The 16,965-nt window shown below is 37.2% G+C and overlaps 1 protein-coding gene across 1 annotated transcript in view; it reads left to right on the top strand.

Annotated features, from left to right (window-relative positions):
* LOC140486319 (syntaxin-binding protein 5-like) overlaps positions 1-16,965 on the top strand; it is a 549,610-nt gene that overhangs the window by 412,411 nt on the left and 120,234 nt on the right. Inside the window, exons 20-21 of the mRNA XM_072585292.1 lie at positions 535-570; positions 13,350-13,421. Of these exons, the coding sequence (XP_072441393.1) occupies positions 535-570; positions 13,350-13,421 (108 nt within the window). The remainder of the gene's footprint in view (positions 1-534; positions 571-13,349; positions 13,422-16,965) is intronic.

Raw genomic sequence — 16,965 nt, forward strand, 5'->3', positions numbered from 1 at the left:
AAATTATTTTCAAATGCTAATTACAGTATGCGCTTCATGCGACTAATCTCATGATTTGTAAGGGCCCTGTTTGTTTCAAAGTTCTCTCATTCCTATCATGCAGACAGTGTACTTTAGTGATCTCTATTATTTGAGTAAACAGTGAAGTCGACAGTTGAAATTAGAAACTCCTGTTGGGGAAAATAATAAGTTGATCATATTTTGTGCAACAATAATCAAGTTTTTAAGTGTATTTGGCGGAAAGGTTCAATTCCAGTCAAATAATTTATTTATTATTCCCATTTTCACTTGACAAAATCATGAATAGAAAAATTGTTTAAATCTTCCCAAAGCTCAGCCAATTTGCAAATAATTTATCAATGGTCATTCATAATCCAAGTTTCTTAGGTTTCCATTAGCCTTTGGAGTCATGTCTGACATTGTTAGGAGTAAGGACGAATAATATACCTAAGAATGACTTAATAAAGATCATCTTTAATATTTGTTTTTCTTTTTTTAAATTACATCATTCCCTTCACTGTCCAATTTGAAAAGCTGCTGTTACAGCATTAAGCCTTGGCTGCTGTGAAGGTATGTTTGACATTTGCTTCCCTCTAATTATTTGCTTGAGTATGCATGTTGAAATGGATGAGGATCACAACATTGAATCTTTGAACTGTTCATATTTAAAACATTAAATCTCAGAAACAACACAATCCTCTGTGTTGAAAACACAGTATCAAATTCATCTTGTATTTAATTTTATACATCATAGCAATGCTGCATTTCATTTTTGTCTCATTGTATTGTAAATAGTTTAATAGTAAATGGTTTAATAGAAAATGATTTTATTTTATTTCTGTTGTGCTGTATAATTTCAGAGGTTAGATGATAGATTAAGTCATTTTTTATAATTTTTATACGGTATCAACTTAGTTAAATTACACAGAAATAGTAAAATGTCTTTTAGGAGTAAATTAACTGGATAAATCTCAAATATAGCATAACAGCTGTTCTAACTATTTTTGAAGTCTTGTTGCAATACTCGAGAAAACAAAATCTTCACTTTCAACATGTCCTATATGCAGAAGTAACACATAATTAATTGACACATACGATATACATCTTGTTACGATCTCAGCTGATGGTAATTCAGGGCAAGTCAGATTCCAGAGGGAACCCTAGCTTAATAGACCATACATTTTATTTTAGCAATTCAGTTACATGGCGGTCAGCCACTGAACATGTTCACACAAAGCTGTCAATGTATTTTTAACAAATTTTCACAGGTCTGAAGCATTTCCTTTCAGCAACTTTTTGGACATTCTCCAGATATGATCCTCTTCATTACTATCTCTCCTTGAGATACATATAGAAGCTAAATCATTGACTTTTCTTTGACTTTGGGGTTGCCAAAATACCTTAAGACTTTTATTCCCAGCTTTAATGGTCTGATAACTTCCACAAACTAAGGAGTACCCATCTGCTGGAATGAATCTTTTCTTTTAAATCCAACCTGCATATGGCCCCTTGCCTTATGTTTGCTCTCGAAGTGCAAAGGCTTCAGTGAGTCACAACATGAATTACATAATTCTGAACCTCTGTCCTGGAGTATAAATGTGGTTGCTCCAATTAAGCTGTTAATGATTGATGCCTTTTAGGATGTTAATGGAGAGAGCATCAGTGAGGATACTGTCCTTGAATGTCAAGCAGAGGAGAATAGACTCTTTTTCATTTAAAACTAAAGTGATTGGAACCAGGTGGATCATATTGACTATGAGATTCTTGATTACTCTGGGCCAATCAAAGAGCCTTGGTGACTGATAAACAAGGGATTCAAAATCTCTTTGCCTCAGGTACTGACTCCAAACTGGCTGGCCACAGCTAGTGTTCCATGCACATGTAAAGAGTGACTTGGTGATGGGATATTGGCCTCTGTGCATTTATTTCAGAAGCAAAATAGAAATTGCTGAACAAGCTCAGCAGTATCTGTGGAGAGATAGCGGTATTACTGTTTCAGATACAGTTACTGTTCAGAGCTGTTCTGAAGAAGTCACTGGACCCAAAAATTAATATTGCTTTCTCTCCACAGATACTGTCAGACCTGCTGAGGTTTTCCAGCAACTTCTGTTTTTGTCTGATTTCCAGCATCTGCAGTCCTTGCTTCTTTTTTCTTTCTCATTGGAGATGATCATCACCTAGCACTTTGATCACTCCTTACCACAATCAACCCAAGCTTGAATTTGACCAGGCCTTGCTGGATGTGAACATAGGATACTTCATTATCTGAAGGGCTGTAAATGGAACTGAGCACTATAATCATTGTTCTTCATCCCCACATCTTAAGTTATGATGGAAGGAAGGTCATCCATGAAGCAAGTGATGGTTGTTGGGACTAGGACACTGCTCTGAGAAACTTTTCCAGTCACATTGAGGTGATGGTCTTCCAACAGATTCAACCATCTTTGTTCCAGGTATGACTCCATCCGGTGGAGAGTTTTCTTCCAATTTCCACGTTCTTGGATAATTGATAGTATTTTAACTGAACTGGAACAAAGACTGCAAAGGACAGAATCCAATTGCAGCATTAGTGGACATGTTATTGATGAATAAGTGGTACTTAATAGCACTGTCAGCAAAATCTTCCAGCAATTTTCTGATGATTGAAAGTAGACTGAAAGATTGGATTTCTTCTGTTTGTGGATAAATGATAGTGTTTTAGCTGAACAAGAGCAAGTTAACTAGAGGTACAGCACTTTATTGTTTCTTTTTATTCAAGAGGTCTAGGCTTCAGTAGTTAGGCCAGCATTTGTTGCTAATCCCTAACTGCCCTTGAGAAGCTGATGGTGAGCTAGTTTCTTGAATTGTTGCAGTCCATTTGATGCAGGATGACATTCCACAATTTTGACCCAGTAAAGGAACAATGTATTGTCACATCAAGACAGTTAGTAGCTTGGAAAAACCTGCAGGCTATTGTGTTCACATGTATCAGCCATTCTTATCCTTCTAAATGGTAAGGGTTATGGGTTTGGAAGGTGTTTATGATGAAGGGTTTTTTTAGTGTTTTGATTTTATACTAATACCATATGGCTTTTGATCTATTTGTCTGAAAGATTTAAAAATTAACTAGGTAATATCCAGAGCTATGATTTTAAGCCAGTGGTTCCTACTAGAAAGTTAATGGAAGTGTGTTATGTTGTATGGGTTTAATCATTGTGAGAGTTTACCCATTGAAACCATTGAAATATATTAGCATATTTTGCTATTTAGAATAGTTTATATCCAGAGATTAAAGAGCTTTTGGCTAGTTTGAAGGAGCTCTGAATGATGTTAAGAGGCAAATGTAGGCTCTCCTAGAAAAAGGTGATTATTCAAAGTAGTTAAAATACATCACCTCAACAAAAGTGTAGTTGCTGACATTTTACAGACCAGAAGTGTTTGGTTAGAAATCTGCATTAATTATTGAAGGCTGAAAAACCATAAGATTTCTTTCATCTCATGTTTGGCCTGATTCCACGAGAATTCAGGAGGTCCAGAGTCAATGTCGAATGCTTTCAGGGTACCTCATGACTGTCTACCAAGGTACTGTTTGTTCTGCTTTTGTAGAAGGAGATACTCAAGGATGGTGATGATATTAGCTGTGACAATGTAAGTTATGATTATGTATTTATGATTATGATTATATTTTGGTTGAGTTTTGTGAGCCAATCCAAAGTTTTATCAGCCTTCATAATTATTCATACATTACAGAATTTATTAAATTTAGCAAGTATTAAATGAATAATACATAAATATATAGAAAATAGATGTAGACCATTTTGCCTCTTGATCCATCATTCAATACAATCATGAATGATCTTCTATCTCAATACCACACTCCTATTCTCTGCATATACCCCTCAACACTTTTGATGCCTAGAAATCTTCAACTTCTTTCTTACATATCTTGAGTAACTTGGCTTCCACAGCCTTCTGTGGGAAAGAATTTGACAGGTTTACCACTCTCTTCATGAAGAACTTTCTCGTCATCTCAGTCCAAAATGATCTGTCTGTATCCTGAGACTGTGACCACCGCCCCCCCCCCCCCCACCCTTTTCTCAACTCCATGCAAACAGGAAAAAACATCACCTCCTACACCAGCAGAACAGATAGCACAGCGGTAGACAGTCATGAGGTACCCTGAAAGTATTCCACATTGACTCTGGACCTCCTGAATTCTCATGGAATCAGGCCAAACATAAGATCAGAAGTAATATGTTTCAATGAGATTCTGACTCATTCTTCAAAACTCTGAACATAGGCCTAGGTAACCAAATCTCTCCTCATACAATCAATCTGCTATCCCAGGACAAAGTTTGGTGCATCCCCCGATGACAAGTGTATCCTTTCTTAGGTAAGGAGATCAAAACTGCATACAATCCTTCTGCAGTGGTCCCATGAAAGCCCTGTACACTCAAAATATCTCAGGAGAAGTACATATTTTAATTCTGTATTTTGTAAACATACCTTTCATTACAGAAGTAATATTTCAGAAATAAAGATATCATTTGTTATAGTGTCTTTGATTTAAAACTAGTTGTGTATGGTTGTTGGTCCATTTTGTGGAAGGGTTTAAATAATAACTGGTCAATCTCTCTGGAACCATAATTTTAAACCATTTGGGTTTCCTGGAGTGTTCATGGAATTTTGTTTATACTGTTCAGGTTTACAACCATAGCGAGTAAACCTCAAGCCATTAGCTTAACAAAGTCGAAGATAAATAATTTTTTTTAAAAAATTAGTTCAAACCTTTTTGACCCATTTGCAGGAGACCTGATTGGGGTCAGAATCAAGTATATTCTGTCCCAGAAAAGTGAACCTGTTCAGAGTAATTAAGGAAATAAGTTTCCTCAGTGGAAGAGTACAGTTTATAAAACTTCCAAATCAGGAGTGGATGGTTTGAGCCCTGCTAAGGCCACAATGCTGAGACTGAGGAAATCTAAGCACTCAGTTGTATGAGTGGTACAGAAGGGTCTCCCAGATCTCCGGACTAGAACAAAGAAGAAGTTGTTAAATCAAATGTACAAAATTTGATAGAGAATGAATTGTTCTGAATTTTTGCGAAACTGAAATATGATGATGTCGGAGAGTACATGGGATTTTGTTTTGCTGTGTGCTTTGAAATATTTCAAACTTGGTTTGTTTTATTTAAATTTATTTATTTTTTGTGATAAACTTTTATTGCTAAAACCAAATCTACAGCCTTGAGTGCCTATGTTTCAGTGGAAGATCACCATGGTCGATTTTATATTTAGTTTTGTTTCAAATTACTCAGGCTAACTTTCACTCTGAAATCTGATTTGCCCAGTAGGAATATAAGTTGGAATCATAACACATTTATGTATAATCACACAGCACTTTATCTATGCGCATCACTAACCTATGGCACCCAGAAACTGCAGTCTGTGTTCTTGTACTGTCAGAGTGCTTGATGCATAATGCAATCATTATAATCTTCTGCTTGAGAACTATTTGAAATGGTGGATTATATTACATTGACCAAACATTTACACATAAAAGCAACTGGAGTAATCAAATAATTAAGCCTGTAATAATCAGCAAACTTGGTGGCTTAAAGTCATATCATTTAAGGCATTGACATTCCCCTGTCTACTACTTTATCATCAAAAACTTCAATGAGGTTCATCAGGTATGACCTACTTCTTACAAATCCATGCTAGAATCCACTGATCAGCTGAAGATTTTCACGATTTTCTGTCACTCTATTCTTAATTATACATCTAGAAATTTCCTGATGGCAGATATCAGGCTAGCTAATAATTATAATTCCCTACTTGTCACCTTTCTGAAGTGGTGGAATGATGTATACAAGTTTTCAATCTAAAGAAACAGTTCCCAAATCAAATAAACTTTTGAAAATTATAGTCACTGTCTTGCTGAGCACTTAAGTGGAAAGTTAATTATCAACAATCTAATTGTTTTTCTGTTTCCCTTTTTAACAAAAACTGAATTCAGTTTCTCCAAATGCCAAGTTGAAAGTTAAACTCATTTTCATAGCTTGTGTGCATGTAAAAAAGGATAAAAATTTTAACCTGCAATGCATCTTTCAAATACAAACAGACATATTACTCTTTTTAAATTTATGTTCCTTAAATATGATGCTATAACCTGGGTCACACCAATTCTCCAGCTATACGGCATTCATTAGTGAAATTGAGAATTCAATATCGTAATTTTAGAGAGCTTATTCAACCCTAGTTTCAATGCCTATACGATAGCCCCACCTTACTACATCATCCACCAACAATATCTCAACAAATGCATATGAAACACTTTGCGTTGCATTCTGTTCCATGAGTGTCTGTAGATCCAAGGAGGAAATAATAGATGTTAAACAGCAATTTCACATTGTCAGATGTTAGGATTACCCACCACAAATTCACAAATGGGAAGTGAATCCAAGTCTTTGATTGTTTTGATGTGATTTGTCATTACATTTGTTTTTTATTTATCAATGAATGGGGTTTTAAAAGCTTTCAGGGAAAAAGTACACTTGAAATAACTTACACATTCAGTATTGCATTTTTGGGATGTTTGCCTGACATATTCTTCTCATTCAGAAGCTGACAGAACATCTACAAACAACAGCAAATTTGACAAATCGCATACTTGCCCTTTTCCATTTAATTTCCATGCGTGTTTGCACTAGTTGCTATAAATAACAGATTGAAAAGTCAGAGTTCTGTACAAGGCTTTTGTATGAATAATAATGAATATTCCTAAATCAGACTGAAGAATTATCCAGTCTTAAGGAGGTGTAAGTTTAAGTATTGAATCTAGTTTCATACTTAACTCAGCCAATGAGAGAAACATTGGAATTAGAAAGAAAGCTTAACAAGAAGAAAATGAGTGATGAAATAAAATTGCAACTCAAAAAAATCTCAAAATAATTAAAAACTAAATGAATGAGACCTCAACGCTTGCAAGGGTTAAGTTTCAGTGCCAGAGATATTATTCGGAAATAAACAAGATTTATTTTGCGATAATAAGATTATTTAGATTGGAAAGGTTAAGCTTTACTTTCTGTGGTGATTTTCATTCATATGTACTTGTAATAATACATTACACTGTTCAATATATTTGAATGGTGTGCTAGAGAATGAGATGCCATTTTTAAAGGTACTAATGGTATAATGGCACATGAGAGACTACAACTTCCAACTTTGCATCTGCCATCACTTGAAGTTGCTGTGTAATTTGCACTTAAATAATGGTGAGTACTATCATTATTTTAACAATAAATTATTTATTTAAGAAGAGCTATGTTACAAATCATTTTATGTGTGACATTTCAAGTGGTGTTTTAATGTTTATAGAACATAATCAACAGCGGAATTAATTTTGCTATCTTTTCTGATATTTTGTGTGTAGATATCTTTTTTTCCCCATTAAGCATACATCTGCATATTAAGTTGTGTTAATTTGCATTGTGTTCATGGTGACGAAGAAAATTCAGCATTTTGCACAGTCATCAGCAATGACTCAAGGGGAATACACAACAAGATCATTTGGGCTCAATCTGCATCTAAACTCTAACACATGCCATTTTGAATCAATGGACCTTTAGAAATCACTGCAATAGACTTTGGATAATTTGAATATGAGAATGAGACTTTAAAGCTTATTTTAGAACCACTTTGCTAATTTAGAAGAAAAACTGGAGTATGCACCAAGAATGCTCCACTCATCAAGATTTTTAGATATGCAGCTGACTTTCTCTCCAAGAGGTGCTCAGGGCTGTGCTTGCCTTCCTTTTGTTCACTAGCTCGGTATTTAATAAATTTTCAGGGAAGTTAGACCAGCAAGCTGGATCAGTATTTTTAATAGTTATTAACAGTACAGATAAGGCTGAAATGTTGAGTCTTCAGCCTTTGTGTTCATGTGTTTTCAACATATCGTCAATTTGTACCAACTCTCACTTAAAACTCTCTGGTGTTTCAATTGATGTTTAACAGTTGTACATTAAGTGTTGATTAAAAGACAGCATGTAATTTAATGACATTGTATATAACTATGTTGAATCAGGTTTCTAGTTGTGGTGTCCAGGTGGGCATTTCCTCCTAATGTTGTCAATAATGAGAATATTGGAAAATGTTTTAGAGGGAGCACAGGTGGTCAGCCACTGAACATATTCACAAGAGGCTGTCAATGTAATTTTAGCAAAGCAAAAGGGGAAGAAGACACTATCTTACTGCACAAGAACTGCTTGCAATGGAATGATTACATATATCAATAAGAAATATTTAGCAATCTTATAGATACGCAAAGCTCAGGAAAGAGCCACTTTGTCTCTATTTAAGTTTTCTTGTTCAATGGGCATGGTTGTAATTAATTTCCTGTTGGTAGATTTCTACAATCTTTTGATGCCATCTTCTTTATTCTGCCTGATCTATGTGGTTCTGTGTTTCTGTCTCATAAAACACCTTGTTTCTTGTCTAACCTCGTTTCTAATGCGTTGAACAATTCACTCTTGGAGCAGAACTTTAGTAAATAGCCCACATTTAAAATGCATGAATTAACAAACTTCAGTCCCTCTGTCATCAATCATGGGAAAAATCAAAAATTAATCTATATTTATATCTTTCCCTAATTTCCATAATTCTATCTAACACAAGTCCCTTTTAACATTTGTTTTCCTTCATATTTGCTTTTAATACAGCTTGTGTTGTGATATTGTTTTTTCTTGTTATATGGATGATTTTCAAATTATATGGGTGTTGCACTAAACGCCAGCCTCAAATTTTTGTTATAAAGTTTTCAAGGAAAGCGAGAGAATTTTGATTACACAGCCTCTGTAGAGTGGTTGGATGAGTAAACTTCAAAATGTTGCAGGCTAGTACCAAACTCAAATTCTAGTTTTCTATCGTGGAATATTCCTATTGGTGCTGTCAGTGTGCATCAGAACAACTGACTGACTGATTGCTACCTTACCTTTTGCATAAGTCAATAAAATCCAATCACGTTGTGTGTACACATGCTGCTGGCATCAGCAGCCAGATTAAAATAGCTTAGCATATTTCATTGTAGCTAAAATACAAATAGTCAATACAGCTTTCAAGTTGTCAAAGGCACTCTGACATAAGTTTAGCAGTGTAATTGAATACACTCCACTTCCCTGAGTAAATATCAATTACTATCTTCGACATTAATTCCCCTCATGGATGCACATTGGCAGAACTGACTATCATTTATTGCTGTAATTCACTAAGCCTCTTCCAAACGTAGTACTTAGAAAGACAAGAGTAGCAATTGCATGGAGTCACCACCAAATCCCTGCAAGCCATACACTATTCTGACTTTGAAATATACTGCCATTCTTCAATATCACTGGGTCAAAGTCTTTGAACTATTTCTTAACAGTGCAGTGGGTATCCCTACACCTCAAGGACTGCAGTAGTTCAAGAAGGCAGCTCATCATGACCTTTCCCATGACAATAACGGATCAGTTATAAATACTGGCTGAGCTTGCAATGCCAACATCCCATGAAATTTTTAAAAATCTTACTGCACAGCAGACCCACTGTGAGTACTGTGGGCCCTGAGACAGAATTGAGGCCTGCCGGTGCTGCCCGCGCCCCCCCCACCCCCCAGTCACATCTGAATGACACGCAGTGGACGTGGAGTTGGGTTAACTGTTTGCACGTCAAACAGCCTTGTTAATGAGAAAAAAAACCTTCACAAAAATTTTCGGATTTTGGAGCTCTTCGGATTTTGGTATTTCGGATTAAGGGTTATCTACCTGTATGAAGACTTTCTCCAGCAAAGTCATGATTTCCCACTCTTTAAAATTCAAGTTTATTTAAAATTTCAGTTCCATTTCTTTTTCTTTTTCAATTTAAAGTTTTATTAATTCTAGTGCCCTTTTTCTTTCTCTCCCCATTCCATTACCCCTTTCATTCATTACGCGCTTTTTTCTTTCCAATTCAAGTTTATTTTCACTTCTAACTGAAGCTCAGCTAATTAATGTGGTAACACATCAATTTCAGGTTTTCATCATTTTAATTCCAAAATAGGTCTTGAGTAATCGCATCAAGCATCTAATCCATAAGAGAACTACTTCTGTTAGACCCTCAATTGTCTGCCAACTATCTCAGTTTATATGTCAGAGTGAGATCTGGATTGATCAACCTCAACCTTTACTTCAGCTATTTGTTTATAATGGTGTTCAGTGATTGAACATATTTATACGTGATTGCCAATTATTACACTCAAAAGAGAACAATCACTGTCTGCCTTACATTATACAAGAACTATTTGAAGAAGACTGATTATAAACAATAATATAACTAATGTATTAGTGCATATTCTGCAATTTTCCCACCAATCCACTCACCATTATGACTTGGAAATACATTGCTGTTCCTTCAATGTCACTTGGTCAAAATCGTAGAATTCCCTCCCTAATGGACTGTGGGTGTACTTACACCAAATGGACTGTAGCAGTTTAAGAAGGCAACAGTTTAAGCATCACCACCACTTCATGAGTAACCAGTGCTGGCCCAGTCTGCAATGTCCACATTCCATTAATGATTTTTTAAAAAGTGTATCTATATCACACATAAGTCACATCTTAAACCTCATTTACAAAGATGATACTTGTTTCTGTTAAAGAGTCCAGACAGAATGCAGTGATATTTATATACATCTCCTGTAAAATCTTTGATTTCTATCTGGCCCTATTTCAGCTTAAGCAGATGTTAGAAGGAGATGTCAGGATTTCCTCTCTCGTCAAAATAAATAATCCACATTATAATTTTAATTCAAATCTGTTTCACATTTACTTCAAGGAAAACAAATGAAAATTGCTCTAACAGACTGGTATAAGATTCGAGCGCACTATTTTTGGGCAAGTCATTGGGAGCAATGTAGAATCGCTGCATCTAAATGATTGATTTTCTAATATCCTAGGGACTCAATTACAGGAAGGAGATAGAGTGCATGGTGTCATGGTGCATTGATAATAACCTCTCTCTCAATGTCAGCAAAACAAAAGAACTGATCATTGATTTCAGAAGGAAAGGAGGAGGACATGCCCCTATCCCCATTTATGGAGCTGAGGTGGACAGGAGCGAGACTGTCAAGTTCCTAGAAAAGATGATAGCTGACAATCTGTCCTGGACCTCCCACGTAGATGTAACAGTAAAGAAGGCACAACAACTCCTCTTCTTGCCCAGGCAGCTTAGGAAACTCAGCATATCCATAAGGACCCTCATCAATTTTATCCAGATTCATAACAGCCTGGTACAGCAACTGGTCTACCCACCACCCTAAGAAACCATTGAAAATTGTGTGCACAGCCCAGACCATCAAAAAGCCAACCTCCCACCCATGGACTCCCTTTACACTTCTCGTTGCCATGAAAAGGCTGCCCACATCAGCAAAGACCCATCCCATCCTGGTAATGCTCTCTTCCAACCTCTTCCTTCAGGCAGAAGATACAGAAGCTTGAACAAACGCACCAACAGGTTCAAGAACAGCTCCTTGCATCTGTTATTAGACAGCTGAATGGACCTCTCTAACTTAAAATAGTGTTGATCTTGCTAATGTTGAGCTTGCTTTGCCTCCTTGTGCTGCCATAATCTTGTGTGCCTTGGTCTGTCTCAGCACTTTGTGATTTGTATGTCCTGTTTGCTATGATCTGCCTGCACTGCTTGCAAAACAAATTTTTTTACTTAGGTACATGTGGCTACAATAAATCAAATCAAATCATTTGTGCATAGGCATGCAGAATAACCAGGAAAGCATTAGTAATGGTCGGTAAATGGGAAAGTGTGGATAATAAGGCTAGGAACAGTGGGTGACTAAGTGAGGAAAGGTGCTAATTTGAAATGGAAAGAATGGGTAATCAGCTGAGAAGAGTGGATAGTTACATTCGGGTATAGCTGTGGGTAGTGCTACCAGATCTTCTTTCAAGAAGAATCTTTGGTCAGGAGGAACACTTGTTCCTCTCAGTTTTGCATTCAGCTATGTATATTTTGAAGACTTACCCATTAGTTGTGTTTTGGAGGTTCTTTCAGGACTGCATGTAGGTTCACCTTTCCTGAGCTGAGTCAGTCTTTGCTCAGATTAAAGAAGTCCTGTTGTGGAGAGCCATTAACGTTACCTTGGGTCTCTTCTGAAGCTTACTGGAATTGGTCATCTCTGCCACCACTACCAGTTAGAATGATGCAGATTTGCTGAAGACCATTAAAAATCATTTACTTAGGACATGAGCTGTGACGAGGTAGACATTGCCACTCCCTAACCACTCAATGCCTGGAGGAAGAACACCTCATCTTCCACCTTGGGAACCTCAAACCACACGGCATCAATGTGGATTTCACCAGTTTCCTCATTTCCCCTCACCCCACCTTTATCGCAGTTTCAACCTTCCAACTCAGCAACCGCCCTCATGACCTGTCCTACCTGTCCATCATCCTTTCCATCCATCCACTCCACCCTCCTCTTTGACCTCTCTACCGACCTATCTACTTCACCCTCCTCTCCGACCTATTACCCCCACCTCCATCTACTTATTGTACCCTCAGCTACCTTCTCCCCAGCCCCATCCCCCCTCTCATTTATCTCTCCATCCTTCAGCTCACAAGCCTCATTCCTGAGGAAGGACTCTTGCTTAAAACATCTATTCTCCAGCTCCTCGGTTGCTGCCTGAACCTGCTGTCCTTTTCCAGCACACCACTCTCAACTCTGATCTCCAGCATCTGCAGTCCTCACTTTCGCCTAGTATTCTGGACTGACTGATGCATTCAATGAATGCAGACCCAGAAAGTTTTCTAGCAGTGTCTAATCAAAATATGTTGGTGAAATACAGAGCTCAATCATTGCCTAAAATTTATGACTATTCCATGATAGTCTGATGTTCCTGCCACTGTAAATCCTCCCAAAAAAAGCAAATCTTCTTTTTCTAAATAAGTGTCAAATTGGACTTGTATCATTAATTCTGTTTCTTGCTCTATGTATGCTGCCAGAACTGTTGCATTTTTATTAAACTCTTGTCACATAGTTGCAGAGGAATCAAAATTATTAATCTTCCAATTCTCTGAATTACTCTGCAGACAGACCATTTGTTTGGAAAAATCATTTGTTTTTTGAAAAGGTAATATAAGCAAAAATTTGAAAGCTCTGGCTTGGAGCATCAAGTCTTATGAACATTTAATATGTGTAACAGTACATAACCTTTTAAATAATGCCTTATTCAGTTGGAATTATTGTTTCAGCATCCTCTGATAATTTTTCAGCATTAGTTATGGAATTTAAATAACATTATTCTTTAATCTAATACAGTGATAATTGTTTATTCCTGTTTTTAGGTTTGACCGAACTTCTAGATAACCCTGTATCACTGGAGATTGAACGCTGCAAATCTCCCACTTCAGGTAAAGGTAATTGGTTTCTACCTATCATTACTTGTTGTTTGTGGCCTGCATTGTTGTCTCATTATATCTGCAGAGATATTATGCATGATACAAGTCACCTTCACAATTAGCGTCATCTAGAGTTGGTGCAAATAGGCTGAAATTTTATTATTTAGTAGCACACACAGGATTAAGTTCCCTTCTATACTAAATTTGCAGAGATTACATTTTCCATAGGTATGAATGAAATATTGATTAAAGACATTATACCACCATGTACTGAACATGTTCTGAGTTCTATTTCTCAAACTGATCTCAGAGAAGTCACAGTAGGCAGAAGTTCTCCTAAGGGAGGCAGTGGCATAGGGTCATGTTACTTGACTAATAATCCTAAATTGGAGGTTAATGGTCTGAGTTTAAATCCCACTATGGCCAATGGTGAAATTTGAATTAAAAGCTAGCCTCATGGTGACCATGTAAACATTGTCACACAAACTAGACTGCCATTTAGTTCACAGATGCCTTTTAAAGGGAAGGAAATCTGCTATCAAGGGCAACTAGGGATGGTAAATAAATGCTGGCCAGCCAGTAATGCCAACATTCCACATGAAACTGGAAAAAGCCTTGCCTGGTTTGGCCTACATATGACTCCAGATCCACTGTAATGTGGTTGAGTCTTAAATTGCCCTCCAAAATAGCCCAGTAAACCACTCAAAGTCAAAACTACAAAATCTGAAGAAAATAATGAAATCAGGTCGACAACTTGGCAGGGACCTCAGCAGCAGAAAATACAATGCTGACCCTACAAAATCTTCCTTACCAAAATTTTGGAACTTGTGCAAAAAGTGGGAAAACTGTCCTATAGCCCAGACAAGCAACATCTTAGCATAGTCATATTTACAGAGTCATATCACACAGACAACATCCCAGACCCAACATCACCATCCATGGGTATGTCCTGTCATACTGGCAGGTCAAAGCCACCAAGGTAACAGCACAGTGGTGTAATTGCCCTGGGAGTCCTCAGCATTTACTCCAGACTGTATGAAATCTGCTACTAAGGAAGGCTTCTGTTGCTTTCCATCTTCTGCACCCTTGCTGATAATCAGTATTTCACCATGATTAACACCACTTGCAAGAAGTACTGAGATTGGCAAAAGTACAAAATGGACTCAGGATAGGGGCCTCAATCTCCCATCAAGTGTGGCTCAATTGTATCACTACTGAATGAGCTGGTTGTGTTCTAAAGGACATAGCTGCTAGACTGGATTTGTGATGGGTGAAAACCAACAAAAAAGAAATATCTACTTGATTTCACCTTCAAAACTTTTATCAGTCACCAGTAATGATATCTGTAGCAGTGATCACCACAACTCAACTAGCACCCATGAGACTCTAAGGGTCATCAGCAACAGATTTGTATTCAACCATAATATACAAGCTTATGATTTTGCATATCCCTCACTCCACCATTAATATCATGTCACAAGCCCAACCGTAGTTTCATGAGTACACGAAAGCATGCCTAAACAATATCAGATTACCTAAAAATGAAGTGGTCAAATGGTGAAGCTGCAGTAAAAGACTACTCATATATAAATGGAAGAAGTAGCATGTAATTGCCAGGGCTAAGCAATCATAAAAAGCTTTTGGAACTAAGCACTGCAGACCTGCCACAACCAATTGTGAATAGTCGTGGGCAATTAAATAATTAACAGGGAGAGGAAGCTCCACAAATATCCCCATCCTCAATGCAGGAGGACCCCTCCACATTAGTGCAAAATGGAAGGTTCAAACATTTTCATCCATCTTCAGCCAGAAGTGCTGAGTGCATGATCTATTTTGAGATTCTTCTGATGACCCAGAATCACAGATGCTAATCTTCAATCAATTAAATTGAAGAAACTGTGGTTATTGCAAAGGCTATAGACCCTTGTAGCATTCCAAAATAATACTGAAGACTTGTGTACCAGATTTATCTGCCCCTCTAGCCAAGTATACCTACAACACTGGCATCGATCTAACAATGTGGAAAATTGAAGCAAAATACTATGGTTGCTGGAAATCTGAAATCAAAACAGAAATTGCTGGAGAAGAATGAGAGTTAATATTTTGAGTATGATAGTAGTCATATCAGACTTAAAACATTCGATCTGTTTGGCTGTCCACTAACATGGAAAACTGCCCAGCTCTTACCTGTGCACAAAAGTAGGGTCAATTCAACCTGGCCGATTAATGCCCTGGCAGTCTGCTCTCAATTATCAGCAAAGTAATTGAAGTAGTCGTTGATAATGCTGTTAAGCAGCACTTACAAAACAAAAATGTACTCATTGACACTCAGTCTGGGTTCCACCAGAGACATTCAGCCACTGATTTTATTATAACGATGTTTCAAATATGGACATAAAACTTGAAGTCCAGAGGTGGAAATGCCTGTCGTTGACATCAAGGCAACATTTGTGCAAGTGAAACATGAAGTAGACCTCGCAAAACTGGAGTCAGTGGGAATCAGGAAGAAACTCTCCTCTGGTTGGAAACATACCTAGCACAAAGAAAAATAGTTACAGACTAACCAAAAAACCGAAAGAACCGCAGATGCTGAAAATTAAAAACAAAAACAGAAATTGCTGGAAAATCTCAGTGGGTCTAACAGCATCTGTGGAGAAAAAGCAGAGTTAATATTTCAGGTCCAGTGACCTGTCTTCAGGTTTTGGCATGGGAGCTCAATCACCTTAGTCCCAGGACATCTCTACAGGGATTCTTCAAAGTGATTGTTTTGGCCCAATCATCTTCAGTTGCTTCATTAATTATCTTCTCTCAATCATATGGTCAGAATTGGGATATTCACATATGACTGATACTGAACATTACACACTCCTGACAACTCTAATACTGAAGCAATTGTGTCCAACTCCAGCAAGACATGGATAACACCCAGGTTCGCTCTGATAGTGGCAAGTAACATTTGTGCCTTACAAATAGCAGGCAATGACTATTGCCGAGAAGTGAGAATCTTACCATTGTCCCTTGCCATTCAACGTCATTAGCATCACTGAAACTCAGCCAAGAAGAGACAGAGTGTGGTAATTTTGTCACTAGACTAATAATCTAGGGACTTCGAATCCCATTATAACAGATGATGAAATTTTTCTTAATTATAATTAATGATAATTATTATTTTGGAATTGAAAGCAAATCTAATGGCAATCACATATCCATTGTCGATCATTATAAAAAATACACCATCTTGTTCATTAATGTAATTTACAGAAGGAAATTTGTAATTCTTACCTACATGTGACTCCAGACGTGTGGTAGACTCGTAACTGCCCTCTGAAATGACACTAGCAAGCCAGTCAAGTAAAGAAATTAGGGATGAGCAATAAATACTGGCCCAGGCAGATACACCCACATCCCATGAATGATTTTTTTTTTAAATCCTGGAGGCTACCAGAAACTGAACTAGCCATAAATTAGTGTGGCTAAAAGAGCGAGTCAGAGGCTAGAAATTCTGCAGAGACTGACACGCCTCCTGTCTCCCTGCCCAGTTACAAGGCATAAGTCAGAAGTT

This window comes from Chiloscyllium punctatum, chromosome 15 (genome assembly GCF_047496795.1).
Source record: "Chiloscyllium punctatum isolate Juve2018m chromosome 15, sChiPun1.3, whole genome shotgun sequence".
Classification (NCBI taxonomy): domain Eukaryota; kingdom Metazoa; phylum Chordata; class Chondrichthyes; order Orectolobiformes; family Hemiscylliidae; genus Chiloscyllium; species Chiloscyllium punctatum.